Here is a 22,123-nt window from a genome sequence, read left to right as displayed (position 1 = left end):
GAGTTCCGAAGCACCAGGAGGCTGTTTATAACAATAACAACAGTTGAATGGGAAGTTTTCATGCTTGTAAACTGCTTAATAAATGTAACCAAAGCCGTCAAAGATTGAGGAAAGATGTACACGTTTTTAAGTGCTTGCGTAAGTGCTTTCGTGAATCTGGCCCCAGGCTCGTTAAATCAGCGGGCGTCCCACAAGACGCACTGATAAATTTTAACCTATTTTGTAGGTGGTTATCATGTCTCCTCTTACTCTTCTGTTTTCCAGGGATGTGAGGATGTGTGTGTGTGTGTGTGTGTGTATTTGTTTCTGTGAGTACTTATTTTTACTAAGAGATAAGTAATCCGATTGGTTGAATTCACTGGTGTTTCTTTTGGTGAGGAATACGTATTTTTTAATACTGCCTTTAAATTGTTAAAGGGTTATACAAACAAAAGTAACTAAAGTTTATAAATGACATATTTTTATTATAATAATGCTTTGAATATTTTACATAAAGGATTATACAAACATAAAAGACTGAAATTTATAAATTACATACATCTTTTGCTTTGTAATATTATTATACCCTGGAGGATCAGTGTGCATTGGCGAGGATCCTGACAAAGGCATCTTTATCAAATTTATACCCAGTGTAGATGATATATTGGGCTTTATAATTGTTGAAATATGATGGCCACCAACGAGAGGGGTTCAAGTTCCTTCAGTACTTAGTACTTTAGATTCTAAGATGTTCTGAAGCAAATTTGCATCATATGGTACCATATCTGTATCAGTATAACTTGGAAGAGAAAGTTTTTGATTTTATGCCAAGTGAAGGTGATCCCGATGAAGGCATCTTTGGCATATATGTAAGAGGTCCAGCTGAAAGAGAAGGGTTTTCGATGGTTAAAATCATAGGTGTCCCTATTAAAGACGAGAAGCACCTTCCGAAATTTGTAAACTTTGTTTAGAATTAATTGGAAGTTCACTTGCCTGGAGAGGTGCCATAGAAGTATCTGTGCCACTTGGCAAAGAAGGTTTATCTGTGGTGTGAAGCGCGGGAGATCCTGATAAAAGCATATTTGGCATATTTATACCTGGTGTACTTGATATATTAGACTTCATAATAGTTGAAATATGATTGCCACCAACGAGAGGGGTGTAAGTCCCTTCAGTACTTGACACACTAGATCCTACATTGTTCTGAAGCAAATTTGCATCAAATGGTACCGTATATGAATTAGTATAACTTGGAAGAGAAAGTTTTTCATTGATGCCAAGTGAAGGTGATCCTGATAAGGGCATCTTTGGCATATAAATACCAAGTCCAAATGGAAGAGAATGGTTTTCAATGGTTGAAACCACAGGTGCGACAATTAGAGGACGAAATGCACCCTCTGTACGTTGTAAATTTGGTTTAGATATGATTAGAAGTTCACTTGTCTTTTGAGGGGCCATAAATGTATCTGTGCCACTTGGCAGAGAAAGTTTATCAGCGGTGTATATTGCCGGGGATCCTAGCAACTTTGCTGTACTTAATGGATTGGGCTTTAGAATGGGTGAAATTTGAAGGCCACCAACGAGAGGGGTAGTAGTCCCTTCACCACTTGGTACACTTGGTCCTAGAAGGTTCTGAAGCAAATTTATATCCAGGGTATTTGATAAATTGGGCTTTAGAATGGTTGAAATTTGATGGCCACCAACGAGAGGGGAAGTGCTCCCTTCAGTACTGGGTACTCTAGGTCCTAGAATGTTCTGAAGCAAATTTGCATCAAATGGTTCTATATGTGTATCAGTATAACTTGGAAGAGAAAGTTTTTCATTGATGCCAAGTGAAGGTGATCCTGATAAAGGCACCTTTGGCAAATTTATTCCCAGTGTACTTGATAGAATGGGTTTTAGAATGGTTGAAATTTGATGGCTACCAACGAGAGGGGAAGTGGCCCCTTCAGTACTTGGTACTCTAGGTCCTAGAATGTTCTGAAGCAAATTTGCATCATATGGTACCATATATGTATCAGTATAACTTGGAAAAGAAAGTTGTTCACTTATGCCAAGTGTAGGTGATCCTGATGATGGCATCTTTGGCATGTAAGTACCAGGGCCAGCTGTAAAAGAAGGGTTCTCAATTATTGAAATCGTAGGTGTCCCTATTAACGGACGAAGAGCACCTTCCGTAATTTGTAAACTGGGTTTAGATATGATTGGAAGTTCCTTTGGCTCTAGAGGTGCCATAGAAGTATCTGTGCCACTTGGCAGAAAAGGTTTATCTGTGGTGTAAAGCACGGGAGATCCTGATAATAGCATATTTGGCATATTTATACCCAGTGTACTTGATATATTAGGCTTTAGAATGGTTGAAATATGATGGCCACCACCGAGAGAGGTGTAAGTCCCTTCAATACTTGGCATACTAAGTCTTAGAATGTTCTGAAGCAAATTTGCATCAACTGGTATCATATATTTGCCAGTATTACTTGGAAGAGAAAGTTGTCCATTTAAGCGAAGTGTAGGTGATCCTGATGAAGGACTCATTATCATGTCTGTAGGTGGTCTACCTGGATATGATGGATTTGTAATTGTTGTAGTCCCAGATACTCCTATAATCGGTAAAACATATTTATACATGGATTGATCTCCTAATTTATTTAATGATTTCAATTGCATATGTAAATCACTGGAAGGGGCTGGACTACCATTGTTGTTCAGTGTCCCTGATACAGACATGTATTTGTCTGGTTCACCCGTTTGACTAGATATATCTCTTTTTGATTTTACCCTAGATGGTATTAAATCTTCACCTTTCAATTTGTTTAAAGAACGTTTAGTTCTGGAGGAAAGCTCGGGTTTCGTTAATAAGGTCATATACGTATTTGTAAAACTTGGGAAAAATTGTTTTTCATTAGTGAGAAGTGCAAATGATTGAGGATTGCTTGGTAGACTATAACTAGGAGTGTCTGGAAGCTCAGGAATGTCATTTGGTGGACTGTATGGATCTAGCACACTGTTGACTCTTCTTCCCAATTCATCCCGCCACTCTTCGTGATTTCCATTACCATCTTCAGCATATATATCATACTCCTCTTTATTCCTATTCATTTCATTCACAGCACTGTCATCCCAGCCAGCAGATGCATCTTCTGTGTCTCCTGAGCCCTTGACATGGTGTCCAGGAGCTGTGGCCGTCAAGACCACCACCACCACCGCTGTCACACCTGTCCACTGAACGTCACAAACACAAAAGAGAAGTAACAGTCAGTATGAGTCAGAAAAAATTATTCTTAAGGCAAATATATATATATATATAGCAAATATATATATATATATATATATATATATATATATATATATATATATATATATATATACATATATATATATATATATATATATATATATATATATATATATATATATATATATATATATATATATATATATATATATAATAATAATCAGCCAAATACCAACCCTAACCTAGCACCTGGCAAAAAGACGTAACGAACTCCTAACTCCATACACTCCAAGCAACTATAGTCTACAATCTTCAGCAGATTTCTTAGAATTAATCAAAACTGCACAGCCTGATGGAATCATTGTTTCCCTGCACGTCGAATCCCTATTTACCAACGTCCCAGTCGATACCACCATAGAAATGATACTGCACAGAGTATACAGAGACGAGAGGACCCCCAAATTAGACATACCCGAGCCACACTTGAAGAGTCTTCTCGAGGCATGTACTATAAAAGCTCCTTTCATCAGTCCGCAAGGGGACATGTAACTACAAAAAGACGGAGTAGCAATGGGCTCCCCTTTAGGAGAGTTATTTGTTAATTTTGATATGGGAACCATCGAAGACAGAGTCTTCAGTAGCAGACAAAAACCAACTGTATATTGCCGTTATGTAGATGACATATTCGTCATAGTAAAAGACTGAGACGAGCTAATTGATCTAAAAAGTCCTCTAGAGAGAGTGTCAGTACTCCGGTTTAAACATGAAAATAGTGAAAATAACAGGCAGCCATTCTTGGATGTACTAATACCAAAAACAGGAACCTCTTTTAAACACCAGCGTATATGCTAAGCCTACCAACATAGGATTATGCCTGAACGGTAGAAGTGAGTGCCCCCCAAAGATACAAAGGCAGTGTTCTTGATACGTATATTCGTCGAGCGCTTACCCACTGCTCCGAATGGGGCAACGTGAGTAGAGAGTTTGAAAGAATAACTCAGGTATTGGTGAACAACGGATATAGCGACACGGGAATAAACGCTGCTATAAGAAGACACCTGGACCGATGGTATAATCCTGAACCTAGAACAGAAACCACAATACCTCCAATAAAATTTTATTACAAATCAACCACGCACAGTGAACATAAACAAGAAGAGAGAGTAATGAAAGAAATAATCCGTAAAGGAGTAAAAAGCATTACTCCTAACTAAAACATAGACCTGGTCATATTCTACAAAACAAAGAAGACTACCGACCTCCTTATCAAAAACAGCCCGATAAGCCAAAAACAGAACCTTTTACAGCAGTCAAACGTTGTATACATGTACACTTGCCCCCACGAAGGATGTAACCTTCAATCTAAGTACATAGGTATGACGTCGGCCAAGCTGACGAGGCGTTTGACATGTCATCTTCAATCCGGTGACCCCAGAAATCACATGAGACAAGCCCATGACATCACCCTAACAAGAGAAATGTTAAATAAAAACACTTGTATAATAGACAAAACCCAAGGTGTAAGAATATTACAAATTCTTGAAGCAATCCACATAAAAGTAGAACAACCTACCACAAATACTCATATTACGGAACTATTCACTCTGCCCACAATGAGAGTAAGAACAAGACCAGAACGTCAAGATACCAACATAGAAGACACTGATCGACAAACAGCGCTCACTACACTTGATTAATCTTTGTATGTACCCCTATTTAACCTTCTCTTCTTAGCTTCTTTTCTCCTTCATGTCTACCCTTTGTTTACACCTGACCCCCCATTGTTTGTTCCATTTGTATTCACCTGACCCCGCTATTAGTTTAAAATATAATGATCTGTACTGTAACATCACTTTAGAATGAACCATGTAGGTTCGAAACGTCGTGCGATTTTATAAATAAGTGTAATACATTGTTCAGTTATTCATTTATTTTACTTCACCTTGAAAACGAACATAAATTTTGGTGAACTCCTCTTCCAGCTGAACCCTGATGCAAGAGCACTAGTAAGAGGGATAGAGGCCTAAATCAGAAAATAGTAAATACGGAATATGCTGTCATATTCAATGAGATATGCATAAAACCAAATCTAACTTGCTGCCAGTATACTCTGATATCTATCTATCTATATATATATATATATATATATATATATATATATATATATATAAGCCTATACTTGCATAAACCACAAGTGAAGATAAACAATCTTTGGACAACACCCACCAGTGGGACTCGAACCCAGAAAGCACAACTACCTTCCAGTAGCTGGCATAACTAGTATGCTTTAACCCACTACGCCATCAGACCTTACAAAAGAAGTAGATAGTTCGAGATATATATCTCAAACATCTCTACCTCCCGAAGGCACCAGATGAGTGAGGGGTCAGTCTGCATTTTTCGTCAAGCCACTGTCAATGTGAGAGAACTCGTGTCCAGCTTATAAGCCTATACTTGCATAAACCACAAGTGAAGATAAACAATCTTTGGACAACACCCACCAGTGGGACTCGAACCCAGAAAGCACAACTACCTTCCAGTAGCTGGCATAACTAGTATGCTTTAACCCACTACGCCATCAGACCTTACAAAAGAAGTAGATAGTTCGAGATATATATCTCAAACATCTCTACCTCCCGAAGGCACCAGATGAGTGAGGGGTCAGTCTGCATTTTTCGTCAAGCCACTGTCAATGTGAGAGAACTCGTGTCCAGCTTATAAGCCTATACTTGCATAAACCACAAGTGAAGATAAACAATCTTTGGACAACACCCACCAGTGGGACTCGAACCCAGAAAGCACAACTACCTTCCAGTAGCTGGCATAACTAGTATACTAGTTATGCCAGCTACTGGAAGGTAGTTGTGCTTTCTGGGTTCGAGTCCCACTGGTGGGTGTTGTCCAAAGATTGTTTATCTTCACTTGTGGTTATGCAAGTATAGGCTTATAAGCTGGACACGAGTTCTCTCACATTGACAGTGGCTTGACGAAAAATGCAGACTGACCCCTCACTCATCTGGTGCCTTCGGGAGGTAGAGATGTTTGAGATATATATCTCGAACTATCTACTTCTTTTGTAAGGTCTGATGGCGTAGTGGGTTAAAGCATACTAGTTATGCCAGCTACTGGAAGGTAGTTGTGCTTTCTGGGTTCGAGTCCCACTGGTGGGTGTTGTCCAAAGATTGTTTATCTTCACTTGTGGTTTATGCAAGTATAGGCTTATAAGCTGGACACGAGTTCTCTCACATTGACAGTGGCTTGACGAAAAATGCAGACTGACCCCTCACTCATCTGGTGCCTTCGGGAGGTAGAGATGTTTGAGATATATATCTCGAACTATCTACTTCTTTTGTAAGGTCTGATGGCGTAGTGGGTTAAAGCATACTAGTTATGCCAGCTACTGGAAGGTAGTTGTGCTTTCTGGGTTCGAGTCCCACTGGTGGGATTATATATATATATATATATATTACAAAATCGCACAACGTTTCGAACCTCCATGGTTCATTCCCAAGTAATTTATACCAGTATGTTTAGTGTATAGCATACTGTAATATATTCTTCAGTTATATATATATATATATATATATATATATATATATATATATATATATATATATATATATATATATATATATATATATATATATATATATATATATATATATATATATATATATATGTGCTTTTTGCATTATTATTTTTGTATCAACCCATGTATATCTTGTAACCATCAAATGCATAATAAAGCACAAAAATATATATATATATATATATATATATTTCCTTATCCAAGGAAGTACCTTCCCTTTCACTCCTGCCTTCATCTCCAGCTTGTGCACTTGTCTCTTATGTGGTAATGTGTCAAAGGCTTTCTTGCAATCCAAAATATGCAGACTGCCCACCCGTCTCTTTCTTGCCTGATTTTTGTTGCCTGGTCGTAGAATTCAACTAAACCTGTGAGGCAGGACTTGCCATCTCTGATCCCATGATGAGGTTGTGCTCTTTCGCTCCTGAAGCTTTTACTTCCACTAGCTTTTTTCGTACAATCTTCTTCGTCAACTTAAATGGTATGCAAGTTAGGGACACTGGCCTGTAGTTCAGTGCCTCCTGTCTATCACCCTCCTTGTATACCGGGACTATATTGGCCGTCTTCCCAATTTTTAGCAGGTCACCTGTTACCAGTGATTTTACACCATGGATAATGGCATGCACAGTGCTTCTATTCCTTTCTTTAGTATCCGCGGTGAGATTCCATCCGAGTCCATAATGAGATTTCATCCTGGAAAGTGACTCAAGCGGCGTAACCGTGTGAAGCAAGCAGTGCAAATATATGAAGCAAGAGGTGTAACTCAAATGGAGTAATTATGTGATGCAAGATTTGTAAATGTGTGACACAAGATGTTTAAATGTTTGACGAAAATGTTGTGTCTGTGTGCCATGAGGTTGGCAACTATTTGACGCAAAAGTGTAGCTGTATGAAGCATAAGTGGTGTAACTATGTAGCACAAGTGGTTTAGCTGTGATGCAAGTGGTATATCTAACACAAGTGGTGTTACTGTTTAACGGAAGAAGTGTAACTATGTAACGAAAGTGGGGAAACTGTGTATTAAAGGTCGAAAAAGGAGACCAGCTGGCTACAGATGCTGAATTCCTTGAGAATTTTGCATTTGTTTCCTGCATCAATTGCTTGCAAACAAAAACTGTCTAGCGACAGAGTTAAGTCACTATGTAATTTTCCGTTAAGTCTTTATAGAACGGTTGCCTGTAGATTTTAAACTTAAGTGTCCTGGTTGATGGGGTTCTGGGAGTACTTCTACTCCCCAAGCCCGGCCCGAGGCCAGTCTTGACTTGTGAGAGTTTGGTCCACCAGGCTGTTGCTTGGAGCGACCCGCAGGCCCACATACCCACCACAGCCCGGTTGGTCCGGCACTCCTTGAAGGAAACAATCTAGTTTCCCCTTGAAGATGTCCATGGTTGTTCCTGCATCGAAGATGTTCCATGGTTGTCACCGTCGTTGATCACTTCGGGCTCCTCTCAAGTATAAGAAGAACAAAACAACAGCCTGTATTACAAGCTAACATCCTGCTGCTTACCATTATAGAAGAGGTGACGGAAGTGAAGTGAAGTGTCCTGGAAGCCACTTGCTCCTTTCATTTAAAGTTAATCGGGAGACATTCCTGAAACAGCGCAACAAACGAATTTTATCCTGTTGAAGTAAAAGACCGTGATGTTTGACGTAAACAAACGTCCAACATAATATAAATACTGACATTTTCATTACTGTTTTCATGTAAGCAGTTTACATAATATGAAGTCATCTCGTACCTTGGTCACATGCAAATTTAAGAGTGAAGCGTCTACGCATTTGTATACAGAGCAAAGTCACGTTGCATAAAAGATACCAGGAACGCCGAAACTGTATGATAATCAATATATACAGGATAGATGAGATTGAAAGTTACCTAATTAAAACTGTTTGAAAGACCTGTTTACATCTTTATTACTCCTGTTAAATACCTTCACATTTTAACTCCTGTATGGGTTGTGAAACTTGTATAATTATTAAACATCGAATGCTGAAACTGTATACCTATATATGTGTCCTATAAGCTTTCTCTCACATTGTCAGTCATCATTTGTAATAAACACATCTGTAATTGGTCCTATTCCGAATACCTTCCGATCCTCTAAGTCCTCTGTAAACAAGAGAGCCATTGCTTTAAACACACAACACTAGTGAAACAATTATTTGACTATATCTCACTTTCTAATTGGTGAACTAAACATCACTGACAATTTCACATAAAGCTGGTCAATGAACGTTGTTATGTAGTTTCCATGTGGCGGAAAATGTACAGTTCTGTAGTTCACAAGGAAGCTGGGTTCTTACTTTCTTTATTGATGCTTCCAAAGTATTTGATGAAGTCAACTACCTCTTACTTAAACTCCATCATTATGGAATCCGAGGCCTTGCCCTGGACTATATCCGATCCTATCTTAGTGACAGACACCAGTACTCACACAGTTGTGTTTGTGGGGGTTGAGCTCTGGCTCTTTGGTCCCGCCTCTCAACCGTCAATCAACAGGTGCATAGATTCCTGAGCCTATTGGGCTCTATCGTATCTACACTTGAAACTGTGTATGGAGTCAGCCTCTACCACATCACTTCCTAATGCATTCCATTTGTCTACCACTCTGACACTAAAAAGTTCTTTCTAATATCTCTGTGGCTCATTTGGGCGCTCAGTTTCCACCTGTGTCCCCTAGTGCGTGTGTCCCTTGTGTTAAATAGCCTGTCTTTATCTACCCTATCAATTCCCCTTGAGAATCTTGAATGTGGTGATCATGTCCCCCCTAACTTCTGTCTTCCAGCGAAGTGAGGTTAATTCCCGTAGTCTCTCACCTCTCAGCTCGGGTACTAGTCTGGTGGCAAACCTTTGAACCTTTTCCAGTTTGGTCTTATCCTTGACTAGATATGGACTCCATGCTGAGGCTGCATACTCCAGGATTGGCCTAACATATGTGGTATACAAAGTTCTGAATGATTCCTTACACAAGTTTCTGAATGACGTTCTTATGTTGGCCAGCCTGGCATATGCCGCTGATGTTATCCTCTTGATATGGGTTGCAGGAGACAGGTCTGTGTATGTGTGTGTGTTCACCTAGTTGTGGTTGCGGGGTTTGAGCTCTGCTCTTTCAGCCCGCCTCTCAACTGACAATCAATCAACTGTTACTAACTACTATTTTTTTTACCCCCCCCCCCCCCACACACACAGGAAGCAGCCCGTAACCAGCTGTCAAACTCCCAGGTACCTATTTACTGCTAGATAACAGGGGGCATCAGGGTGAAAGAAACTCTGCCCATTTGTCTTTGCAGGCGCCGGGAATCGAACCCGGGCCACAGGATTACGAGTCCACGCGTTGTCCACTCAGCTACCAGACCCCTTGAGTGTGTGTGTGTGTGTATTTACCTATCTGTGCTTGCGGGGGTTGAGTTCTGCTCTTTCGGCCCGCCTCTCAACTGTTACTAACTAGTATTTTTTACCCCCCCCCCCCAGGAAGCAGCCCGTAGCAGGTGTCTAACTCCCAGGTACCTATTTACTACATTTACTGCTAGGTAACAGGGACATCAGGGTGAAAGAAACTTTGCCCATATGTTTGCGCCTTAGCCCGGGATCGATCCCGGTCGATCTATGCCTCCAGAGCGCTGTCCACTCAGCCACTAGGCGCCATGTGTGTGTGAATATGTGTGTGTGTGTGTGCTCATGCATATACACATTCGCCTGTGCATCACTATGTGGTAATGCATAAATGATAGCCTTCCAAAATCCACATATTTAAAAACAATTCTGAGCTCGCATAATAAACCATAAAAAACTCAACCGTGGACATAAAACAGCCAATTAAGGTTAACGAAGCAGTTCCAGATCACTAAATATTTATGGCCGTAACAAAGTTAGTGAAAGAGACACAGACGTGTTGCACTGGTAACATTTACCGTTGGTTATTTTTACTGCGACTCTAATCCTTGGTTAGTTATATCGTTGGTTGCTTTTACCGCAGCGAACTGATATCGTTGGTCACATATATCACTGGTTAATTTAATCGTTAATTACTGTTATCTTTTGAAGTCTGAAATGGAGATTTGTTTTCCGTAGAGTACTGCTTACTCCCACCGCTACCCGAGCATCTAATTGGTTCACCCGCTTCTGACATTTACTCGAAAACGATGAACAACACAATGCATTAAAAATACCTGAAGATTCGGGTAATGCAAGTTACTGAGGACTTACAATCTTTAATTATCTTAGAGAAAGAAAGAGAGAGAGAGAGAGAGAGTGTGATTAACGTCTCTTTCCAGGTGATTAACAATGCATAAACAAGAGGGCTCCAATAAGGAACTTATAATCTAATCATATAGTCTCCCACTCCACTGTCCCCTCAACCTCCTAACCATTCCCCACTCCACCATCCCCTCGTCTTCTTCACTATCTCTCACTCTTCCGGTCCCCTCGTCCTCCCTACCACTCCCCCTCCCCCTGTCTCCTCATTCTCCCCCACTCCCCGATCTCCTTTTTCTCTGCACCATTCTTCATTCCCCTGTCCCCACCATCCCCAACTCCCCCCGTCCTCTCGTCCTTCCCACCATTATCGCCTCCCATATTCCCTCGTTTTCACAACCATCCCCCGCTCCTGTTCCCTTGTCCTCCCCACCATTTTCCACTCCCTCGTTCAATGCATTCCCAAATGATATGATGTTCCCACCTGAAAATTTATAACATCAAATGATCTGATGTTCCCACCATTGAAATATAAGAAAAACAGTTTAAAAACGAAATGAAAAAACAATGACAAAAATACACTATACTCACAAAATGATTTGTATGGTAAACAAAACAGCTCAATTCCAACACAATGTCACACAAAATAAATAAATCAAAAAGAAAATAAATTGAAATCTATGACAATTCAATTTATCAATGCAATCGGAAACATTGAAATGGAATCGTAACATATTTAGTATAGTGTGTGTTGCTCTTACGGTCAACAGATGGGGCTGTTTCTTAAAAAAAAAAAATACGTACCTGTCATAGGTGCGGCCTCTATACTTATACTTTCGAAATGAACAGTATGGTAAACAAAATAGCTCAATTCCAACGCAATGTCAATTGCGTTGGATTTCAATGGTTTTAGTCTTTCTTTTAACCAACGGTGTAGATCGTTTACAATGTCACTGTTAATACCAACTCCAAGGTATTAACAGTTGATAACTGTTGATAACCAAGGTAATAACTTAACATTAAAAGGTGCTCGTGATTCACTTTTAGCAGCGAGTGAATCCAGTAGAGCTTGCAGTCTAGTTTGGGTATTTGTAGCTAGTTGTAATGCTGCTAGTTCTGCTTGTGTGGAGGTCAGCCAGTTGTTTAACCTGACACTGACAGTCTTTGTGCAAATATTATTTCTAAAACCTACATGCTGCTCTAGTCCGTCCAGTAGAAGATTGTACCGAGCCGTCGGTGTAGACTCAGTGCTCGTGAGATCTTAAATTCTCGATGGAGGAGGCAATTGTTTCGACTGTAACAGCTTTGAGAAGAGCACGATTCTCATTATCTTTCTTGGTGACAGGTTTGTATGATACTTGAATGGTGGGGTACAGATAAAGAGGAATATCAGAAACAAAAAGATTGCACTTAAAAGGAATGTTGAGTTTAATGAGATTGTAGGCATTGTTGCTCAGCCATTTATTATAAAAGGAGTGAGTTGGTATGTCGACACCAGTCAATACGGTGTTATCAGCACTAAATAATTTGTCTCTGAGCAATGCAAGGTCTCTCATCACTTTAAGGCAAAAGGTAGTGTTGACTTGCATGATTCTCTCTAGTATGGTTGGAAGCTTCAGTTCTTCCCTCATGTTGATGATTCTTGTGCATCTTGAGGCACCAAGAATTATCCTCATGGCTTCATTCTGTACTACTTCAAGTTTGTCTAACAATGGAATCGTTTGAAATGGAATCGTAACATATTTAGTAGAGTGCGTGTTGCTCTTAGGGTCAACAGATGGGGCTGTTTCTTAAAAAAAAAAATTACCCCTAGAAACACAAACCGAAAATGTCACTATTTTCCGCTTGATACAACTTGTAATAAAGTTGTTACATCTTGGCTTAACATGTTTATGACGTATTAGAGCGTTGTTACAACTTGCTATATTGGGTGTTATAACTGGTTAGGTGTTAAAACTTTTTCGAACGTTGTACCAACGCCGTGGTTTCGGTATGTGTTTAGCGGGTACCTGTCCTAGGTGCGGCCTCTATGCTTATACTTTCGAAATGAACAGTATGGTAAACAAAATAGCTCAATTCCAACGCAATGTCAATTGCGTTGGATTTCAATGGTTTTAGTCTTTCTTTTAACCTACGGTGTAGATCGTTTACAATGTCACTGTTAATACCAACTCCAAGGTATTAACAGTTGATAACTGTTGATAACCAAGGTTATAACTTAACATTAAAAGGTGCTCGTGATTCACCTTTAGCAGCGAGTGAATCCACTAGAGCTTGCAGTCTAGTTTGGGTATTTGCAACATTTGGGTATTTGTAGCTAGTATACAGGGGCATGTGATAAGCAGTCTGCACTGGCAGATTCCAGATGCATTTTGAGGATATCATCAACACAAGATTGAATAAGGTAGCAGTGGTAATAAAAATCCCATCTCGCAGGATAGTTAGTCATACAGGGCTATATGTGTCTATTTTTTTTATTATTAACACATTAGGTACATCTGCATTAGTGCAGCTACCCTAGACTATATGAAGTGGAGTACAGTGTGTCAAAAAAGCTAACTAGGGGTCTATTTTTTTTTATTAACATATTAGGTACATCTGCATTAGTGCAGCTACCCTAGTCGATATGAAGTGGAGTACAGTGTGTCAAAAAAGCTAACTAGGTGATGCTAAAAAAATCCCCATCACACAGGATGGTTAGTCATACAGAGGCATGTGATAAGCGGTCTGCACTGTCTAATAGTGTTCTTGGTCGAGAAATTCTAGGGGTTCTGTCAGCCACGTTTTACTGATTACGTGGGGGATGGGTCGCAGTTGAACCTGACCTATTTTTAAGTGGGTCGAGAGGTCAGCCCTGATCCTCCCATATTGGGCACCAACCCTACTGAAACCATCACGCAAAGTTTGGTGAGGGTAGTTCTAAGCATCTTACCTTGAGCCACGGACTGACAAACAGTTAAACAACAGGCACTCAGAAAGACATTATTTACCATATATAAATAAATAAATAGTTTCTGGGGTTGTTAATTTATTTGTAACAGATTATAACATTATTATTAATATTATGATTAGTTTAACTTTGTACTTTTATTTAATGAAACGTTTTGCGGTATCCAAGTGCGTAGACACTTCACTCTCTAATTTGCATGTAGCCAAGTAATGAGATGATCTTATATTATATTAACATTATTTACACTCGTCATAAAAATGTCAGTATTTATATTATATTGGACTTGTGTTTACGTCAAACATCACGGCCTTTTACTTCAACAGGCTGAAATTCGTTTGTGACGCTGTTTCAGGAATGTCTCTCGATTAACTTTAAATGAAAGGAGCAAGTGGCTTCCAAGACACTTCACTTCCGTCACCTCTTCTATAATGGTAAGCAGCAGGATGTTAGCTTGTAATACAGGTTGTTGTTTGTTCTTCTTATACTTGAGAGGAGCCCGAAGTGATCAACGACGGTGACACTTAAGTTTGAAATGTACAGGAAACAGTTCCATAAAGAATTAACGAAAAATTGCATAGTGACTGGCCTCTATCGCTGGGAATTTATTGCAGAAGACAAATGAATCTCATGCATTATAGGCAGCTGGTACCAACGGAAGACGAGATTATTTCATCAAAATAATTATTTGTAGCAATCGGTCCGTGGAGACAACGAACGAATCATTATAAAATTATAATGTTTAACTTGTCTACAGAGGCCAGCCGATCCCAGTGGATAAGTGTTAAAACATAATTGTTTAAAATGTAAACAATGAGTGTTATACGAACTTCATTAATGCAAAACGCGAGCAATGAATTTCGTAAACCTTACTACCAACAAACAGAACCAAAACAACGTCTCACCCTTCCAACAGAACTGAGAATGAACAATGTCATTAACATCAACATTAAACACAATATGGAAGTTGTGCAATAACCAATCACTTCAAACAACATGTTAGCCTAAAACGGAATTAAAGTAACTAGATCACCACGCACGGGCTATCCACAATACTTTGCAGAAATTGTGGCAAAGTATTTAGAGGATAGACTTAATAAAATCGCATTTGGTGGAGAGTATATCCGAACAAAAGAATGCGAGTCGTGTGGATAACTGTAATATGTCTTAAACTACACTTGTGCCCCACAGTTACACCACTTGCGTCACACAACTACACATCTTGCAAAACACAGTTAACACAGCTACACTTCTTGCATCACATAGCTAACACATTTGCGTCACACAAATACACCAACGGTATCACAATGTTACACCTCTTGCATCACTCAATTGCACCTCTTACATCACACAGTTACACCTTTTGCTTCACACAGTTGCACCTCTTGCATCACTCAGATGCACCTCTTGCATAACTCAGTTGCACCTCTTGAATCACAAAATTGCATCTCTTGCACGAAACAGTTGCACCTCTTGCATTAAACGGTTTCATCACTTGCATCACACACGGCAGTTACTACTATAATTGTAAGGGCAGCCTCCGTTACCTGTGATCTGGTGATTTAGATCATTCAGGCTTGTTCGCATTTGTGTTCCTCACGTGTGCCCCAAAGAATGATGTGATTTGATAAAATACTATGCCCAAGATTACCGTCAGAGTGCCGGCGGGGGGGGGGGGGGGTCAAATAGCTTCGGCTATGACCTCCTTTTGACCGGTCGTGATGGTCGAGTAGATAAGGTGTCCAGTGCACACCAGTTGCATTGTGCTCCTGGCATTATGGGTTCGAGTCACTTCTGCGGTGTGAGTTTTCAGTTGCATATAGTCCTGGGGACCATTCTGGCTTGTTCGCATATATATATATATATATATATATATATATATATATATATATATATATATATATATATATATATATATATATGTATATATAATATATATATATATATGTATATATATATGTATATATATATATATATATATATATATATATATATATATAATATATATATATATATATATATATATATATATATATATATATATAAATAAATATATATATATATATATATATATATATATATATATAATATATATATATATATATATATAATATATATATATATATATATATATATATATGCTGAGCCTGAGCTTCCAAACACTGGAAGCCCTACTTTACAAAATGTTGAAACTACTTATAGCTCTCTCATAAGTGCTCCTGATATTTCAAGTATTCCAGAGCATAGTCTTCTACGTACGCCACATAGATATATGCCACTTTTACCTTTACTAAGATCACCTACACCTAATGCTATTGATAAACAATCTGTCGAGAGTGGTACAGATTCTTCTATATCCCATTTAGAGACAGCTGAACATCCAATTATAATTGAACCTAGTTCACCACGGAAAAAAGAAGCGAATATCCCTCACCTATAAATTCAACCTTTACAAAACCTTGTCTTTCATGTATATCATACGCATTCCTAGCAAATTCTTCTTCGCCAGAATTACATATACTTAACGTTATTGATAAATAGTCACTGTCAAGTGGTAGTGATACTTATATGACACCTTAAGAACCCGTTCTCTTCCAGTTATTATTGAACCTAGTTTTCCAAGTACAAAAGAAGATATTATACCTCTGCAAGGGTCATCAAAAGTTAATTCTATTGATAAACAGTATCTGTAAATTGGGACAGATACTTCTATAACACATTTAGAGACAGCCGAACTTCCAAGTAATGGAACCTTGTTTACCATTTACAGAAACAGTGATTGTCACTCTGGAAGGATTATCTGTAATTTAATCCATTCGAAAATCAAGGCTTCCAGGTACACCATTTAGATACGTAGCAAATATATCTTCCCCAGAATCACATATATTTAATATTTTTAATAATCATTCTCTGTCAAATTGAATACATACTCATATGACAACATCAAAGACACATGTACTTCCAATTATAATTTACCAACTAAAAAGTTGTGTATATTTTCCTCCAATAGAAGCACCTGTGACTACAAAAAGTGAAAACCCTCTTCTTCCAGCTGAACCAGGAATGTTAAAGCAAAATGCTCAATTATCAGAATCTATTTCACTTCATAAAATTGATAAACCATATCTGTCAAATGGAACAGGTGCAGATAAGGCACCACTACTAACATCTGCTCTCCCATACATTGTTAAATCCGGTTTATCAATTACAGAAGGTGTGTATAGTCCAGTAATAGTAGGACCTGTGACTTCAACAAATGAAATCCCTAGTCTTCCAGGTGGACCAGTAAAAATAATGCCAAAAATGCATTTAGCCCCGTCCCCTAAACATCACAAAATTTATTAACCTTATCTGTCATTTGGAACAGGTGCAGGTATGGCACTACTTCTACAGACATCAGAACTTCCATGCATTATTAAAGCTAGTTTACCAAGTAAAGAAGTAGCGTTTAGCACTCTGGTAAGAGTATCTGTCATTTCAGTCATTTTAAAACCTAGCATTCCAAATACAGCACAAACGAATATGCAAAGTATATCTTCACCAGAACCCCAAATACTTTACGCTATTGATAAGCAATCTCTGAAAATTATTCAAATTTAGATTTTTCACCACTTCCATAAACACCTGCATTCTAGACTATTATTAAGCCTAGTTTATCATTTATAGAAGGAGTGTTTACCCTCTACGTGTAGCACCTGTAATTTCGAACATTGAAATGTTTTTTCTTTCAGATGCCTAAGATAGATATATAGTAAATATGCAGTTATCAGAATCACCTTTACTTCGCATTACTCTGCTTAGGCATATTGGTAACACTAATGGCTCTGCTCTTGTTCTTGCTTATAATGCTCTTCCACATAAAGACATTATAAACCCCTAGTTTATAATGCTCAAAAGGTAGTTATAGCTATCTATAGCACTATCTCGGGGTTTCATCAGCTGAAAATACGTTGTCTTTCAAGTGCAACGAAAATACATATGCTAAATATGACATTATCAGGAAACATCTGCACTCTACTCTTTGGACAGATCTAGCGTCTGTCCCTAGGTCTACCTTGGCCTTCAGACTCGGTTATGATACCAGTAGGGATGACGGCACTAACATTGATTCTAAAACTTTGTTTACCAAGTAGAGAAGTTATATATAATCCATTATTAGGAGCACCTGTGATTTCCACCATTAGAAAACCGTGTACCATATAAATATACAACAATTGTGCCTTCCTTTAAATAATACTAATAATATATAAAATAATAATATATAAAAATAATATATATCTTGTAAATTCAAATTGTTTATGCTTGTATAATCCTTTGAATATGTAAATATTAATGCAATATTATGAAATATGAATATATATCTCACCAACAAGAAGACCTGGGAGTTCGACCTACTTGTTCATTACTCATTACTATATTATTTGTTCAACACGTACTCACAGAAACACACATACTCACATTCACACAAAACTCACACACATACACACACACACACACCTTAGGCGCCTGGTGGCTAAGCGGACAGCACTCAGGGCTCGTAATCCTGGAGACCGGGGTTTGATCCCCGGCGATTGCGGAGAAAAATGGGCAGAGTTTCTTTCACCCTGATGCCCCTATTACCTAGCAGTAAATAGGTACCTGGGAGTTAGACAGCTGTTACGGGCTGCTTCCTGAGGGTGTGTGTGTGAAAACAAATATTCGTTGATTGACAGTTGAGAGGCGCACTCACCGAACGTTCGGTGTTCGGTGTGTCCGAACAGGTTCACACCGAACCTGTTCGGACCCACCTCATTTTAATATGACTTAATTATATTCCTCAAATTAGGCAAATTTGTAATTAAATTTTGTAAATAAAGATGTTAATAATAATAAGATGACATCAAGCCATTCTGAGATCTCACCCCTCACAGTAACTCTCTGCTTTCAATTGCTTAGGGAATCCGGTAACCACTAGAGCACCCTACCATTTACTCCTGCCTGTTTCTTCAACCTAAGCACCAGCCTCTTATGGGGTAGGCTGTCAAAGAGTTGCCGACAGTCCAAGAAAAGACAGTGTGTGCCCACCCTCCTGAGGTGAGGTTATCTTGAGATGACTTCGGGGTTTACCGTCCCCGCGGTCCGGTCCACGACCAGGCCTCCATTTTCTTACACACCCTCAGGAAGCAGCTCGGTGCAGGTGTCTAACTCCCAGGTACCTATTTACTGCTAGGTGAACAGGGCCATCAGGGTGAACGAATCCCTGCCCAAGTTTCCACCTGTATCCCCATGTTCGCATACCACCCGTGTTAAATAGTTTACCTTTATTTTCCCTGGTGTACGCATGTGTAGATTTTGTGTAAGCAATACGTATGTGTGTGTTGATATGTAGTGCTTATGATCTAAATTACAGAATCAACTTAATCTATATTTTTAGGTAACAACTATATGGTCAAATCTACAAAATAGCGGAGAAAAGTACAGTAATATTTCACTGTCCTTGAGGTTACCTCTCGACACGAGGTGTCAGGTAGCAAGAAACTTTTAAGATCAAATTTCGTTCATCCGCCCTCAGCGTCACCCTTGTGAGTACGGCGACACCCTTGTGAGTACGGCGACGCCCTTGTGAGTACGGCGACGCCCTTGTGAGTACGGCGACACCCTTGTGAGTACGGCGACACCCTTGTGAGTACGGCAACACCCTTGTGAGTACGGCGACACCCTTGTGAGTACGGCGACGCCCTTGTGAGTACGGCGACACCCTTGTGAGTACGGCAACACCCTTGTGAGTACGGCGACACCCTTGTGAGTACGGCGACACCCTTGTGAGTACGGCGACACCCTTGTGAGTACGGCGACACCCTTGTGAGTACGGCGACACCCTTGTGAGTACGGCAACACCCTTGTGAGTACGGCAACACCCTTGTGAGTACAGCGACACCCTTGTGAGTACGGCAACACCCTTGTGAGTACGGCCACACCCTTGTGAGTACGGCGACACCCTTATGAGTTCGGCGACACCCTTGTGAGTACGGCGACAACCTTGAGAGTAAGACGACACCCTTGTGAGTACGGAGACACCCTTGTGAGTACGGCAACACCCTTGTGAGTACGGCAACACCCTTGTGAGTAAGACGACACCCTTGTGAGTAAAGCGACACCCTTGTGAGTACAACGATACCCTTGTTAGTACGGCGACATCCTTCTCGACTCACTAATAGGAATTCCAGGTTCGAATCCCGTGCGGGGCAGAAATAGTTGTGCGAGTTTCCTCTCACTTAATGCCTCTGTTCACCTAGCAGAAATAGATACCCCGGAGCTAGTCAGCCTGTTGTGGGGTTGCTCTATTGGAGGGAGGGAGGGGGGAGGGAGAGGAATACAGTAATTCGACCTTGGGGGGCGGGGGCCCTTGTATAAGACTAACATATATATATATATATATATATATATATATATATATATATATATATATATATATATATATATATATATAATATATTATATATATATATATATATGTGTGTGTATATCACGAAAATAAACACGTGATTAAGAATGTGACAATGTCAGACCACGGAGGAAAAATGAAACAGGAAATTTCCTTAAGTACTTTCGTATATTAAATACATCTTCAGAAGGTCACCTTCTGAAGATGTATTTAATATACGAAAGTACTTAAGGAAATTTCCTGTTTCATTTTTCCTCCGTGGTCTGACATTGTCATATATATATATATATATATATATATATATATATATATATATATATATATATATATATATATATATATATATATATATATATATATATATGTATATATATATATATATATATATATATATACACAATGGCTGCCAGTCCCCTGACTCAATAAATTATTTTTACATTGATTTAAATAAAAATCATAATACTAATTTCACCACTTCATTCAGGCATATAAACACGTATTCAGGGAAATGCAATTTCATATACAATTTGTTTAGGTAAATTAATGAAAGCGCTCAACCAATATTACTAAATAGTTAACAATTTTGAAATTCCGAATAATATCTTTATAATAATTTCTTCGTTAAACATAATCACACAGGGAATTATTTTGGATATTTAGTTAATACTTATGTAAAGTATTGGGTATTTATGTTTAACAAACAAGGTCATTCCCTCTGCCAGTTTGGGCGAGCCAATCCGTGCGGCCTCAAAACTTTGGACAAATCGAGACAAACCTTGATTATAGGTATGGCGACATTCTACGCACTCGGACCTGACACCTTTGACGCACTCAGACCTGACACCCTCGACGGACTCAGACCTGACACCCTCGACGTATTCAGACCTGACACCATTTCGACGCACTCAGATCTGACACCCTCGACGTACTCCGACCTGACACCTCCAACGCACTCAGACCTGACACCCTCAACGCACTCAGACCTGACACCCTCGACGAACTCAGACCTGACAATCTCGGCGCACTCAGACCTGACACCTATGACGCACTCAAACCTGACAAACTCGACGTACTCAGACCTGACATCCCGAGACGTTCTCAAACCTGTCACTTTCGACACACTCAGACCTGACACTCTCGACGTACTCAGACCTGACACTCTAGGCGTATTCAGACCAGATACCCCTCGACTCATTCAGACCTGACACCTACGACGCACTAGGACAAAGAACTACATCAAGGACAAGCCCACTCGATTTTCCATTTTTTCCTGAACCTAATTCCAGGTGATTTGGTCAGTGTTATGAAGGACACTGCGTGAGTGGGGGCTTATAAATACCAGGGTCGTACATCCTTGGGCATCAGAACCTCGACACTGGCGAGAAGAATGGTTGGTCCTGCTTACTGAATATCTGTGATCTAAATATCGTTCAAAACTGCCTTAGTGTTTGAGTATTAAATAACCAAAGTGGAAAATATTGATATACTGTCTCCTTCCAGCAGCGTGTGTTTGTCTTGCTGGTTGTGGTGCTGATGGTGGCGGCGGCTGTGGTGTTGGGGGTCGACCCAGAGCACCACAGAGATGAGAGGGCTCTTAAGCTCCTCAAGTTCGTCAAGGGACTCAAAGCTGGGACCCTGGGGCTAGGTGAGTATTTTGGAAGATGGAGCACTAACGTGGAGGAAAATGTGGGGGGACTTTGTTAATGTGAGTCTGTGTGTCTACCCTTATACCGGTATGTCTTTCCGGCGATGTTATT

At 39.5% G+C, this 22,123-nt stretch overlaps 1 protein-coding gene and 1 long non-coding RNA gene across 2 annotated transcripts; one reads left to right on the top strand and one right to left on the bottom strand.

Annotated features, from left to right (window-relative positions):
- Positions 1 to 438: 438 nt before the first annotated feature.
- LOC138368992 (uncharacterized) lies at positions 439 to 8,391 on the bottom strand. Its single transcript, XM_069331732.1, has 2 exons — positions 8,308 to 8,391; positions 439 to 3,201 (listed from the first exon to the last, which is right to left on the bottom strand). The coding sequence occupies exons 1-2, from the start codon at positions 8,308 to 8,310 to the stop codon at positions 907 to 909; spliced, it is 2,298 nt and encodes a 765-aa protein (XP_069187833.1). The 5' UTR covers positions 8,311 to 8,391; the 3' UTR covers positions 439 to 906.
- Positions 8,392 to 12,498: 4,107 nt separating this feature from the next.
- On the top strand, positions 12,499 to 20,275 carry LOC138368991 (uncharacterized). The gene is made up of 3 exons (XR_011229696.1): positions 12,499 to 12,567; positions 14,269 to 14,376; positions 19,356 to 20,275. It is a non-coding gene; the product is annotated as an uncharacterized lncRNA (long non-coding RNA).
- Positions 20,276 to 22,123: the final 1,848 nt, after the last annotated feature.

Source organism: Procambarus clarkii, chromosome 26 (assembly GCF_040958095.1).
Source record: "Procambarus clarkii isolate CNS0578487 chromosome 26, FALCON_Pclarkii_2.0, whole genome shotgun sequence".
Lineage (NCBI taxonomy): Eukaryota > Metazoa > Arthropoda > Malacostraca > Decapoda > Cambaridae > Procambarus > Procambarus clarkii.
This window is presented reverse-complemented; position numbering and strand designations above follow the sequence as displayed.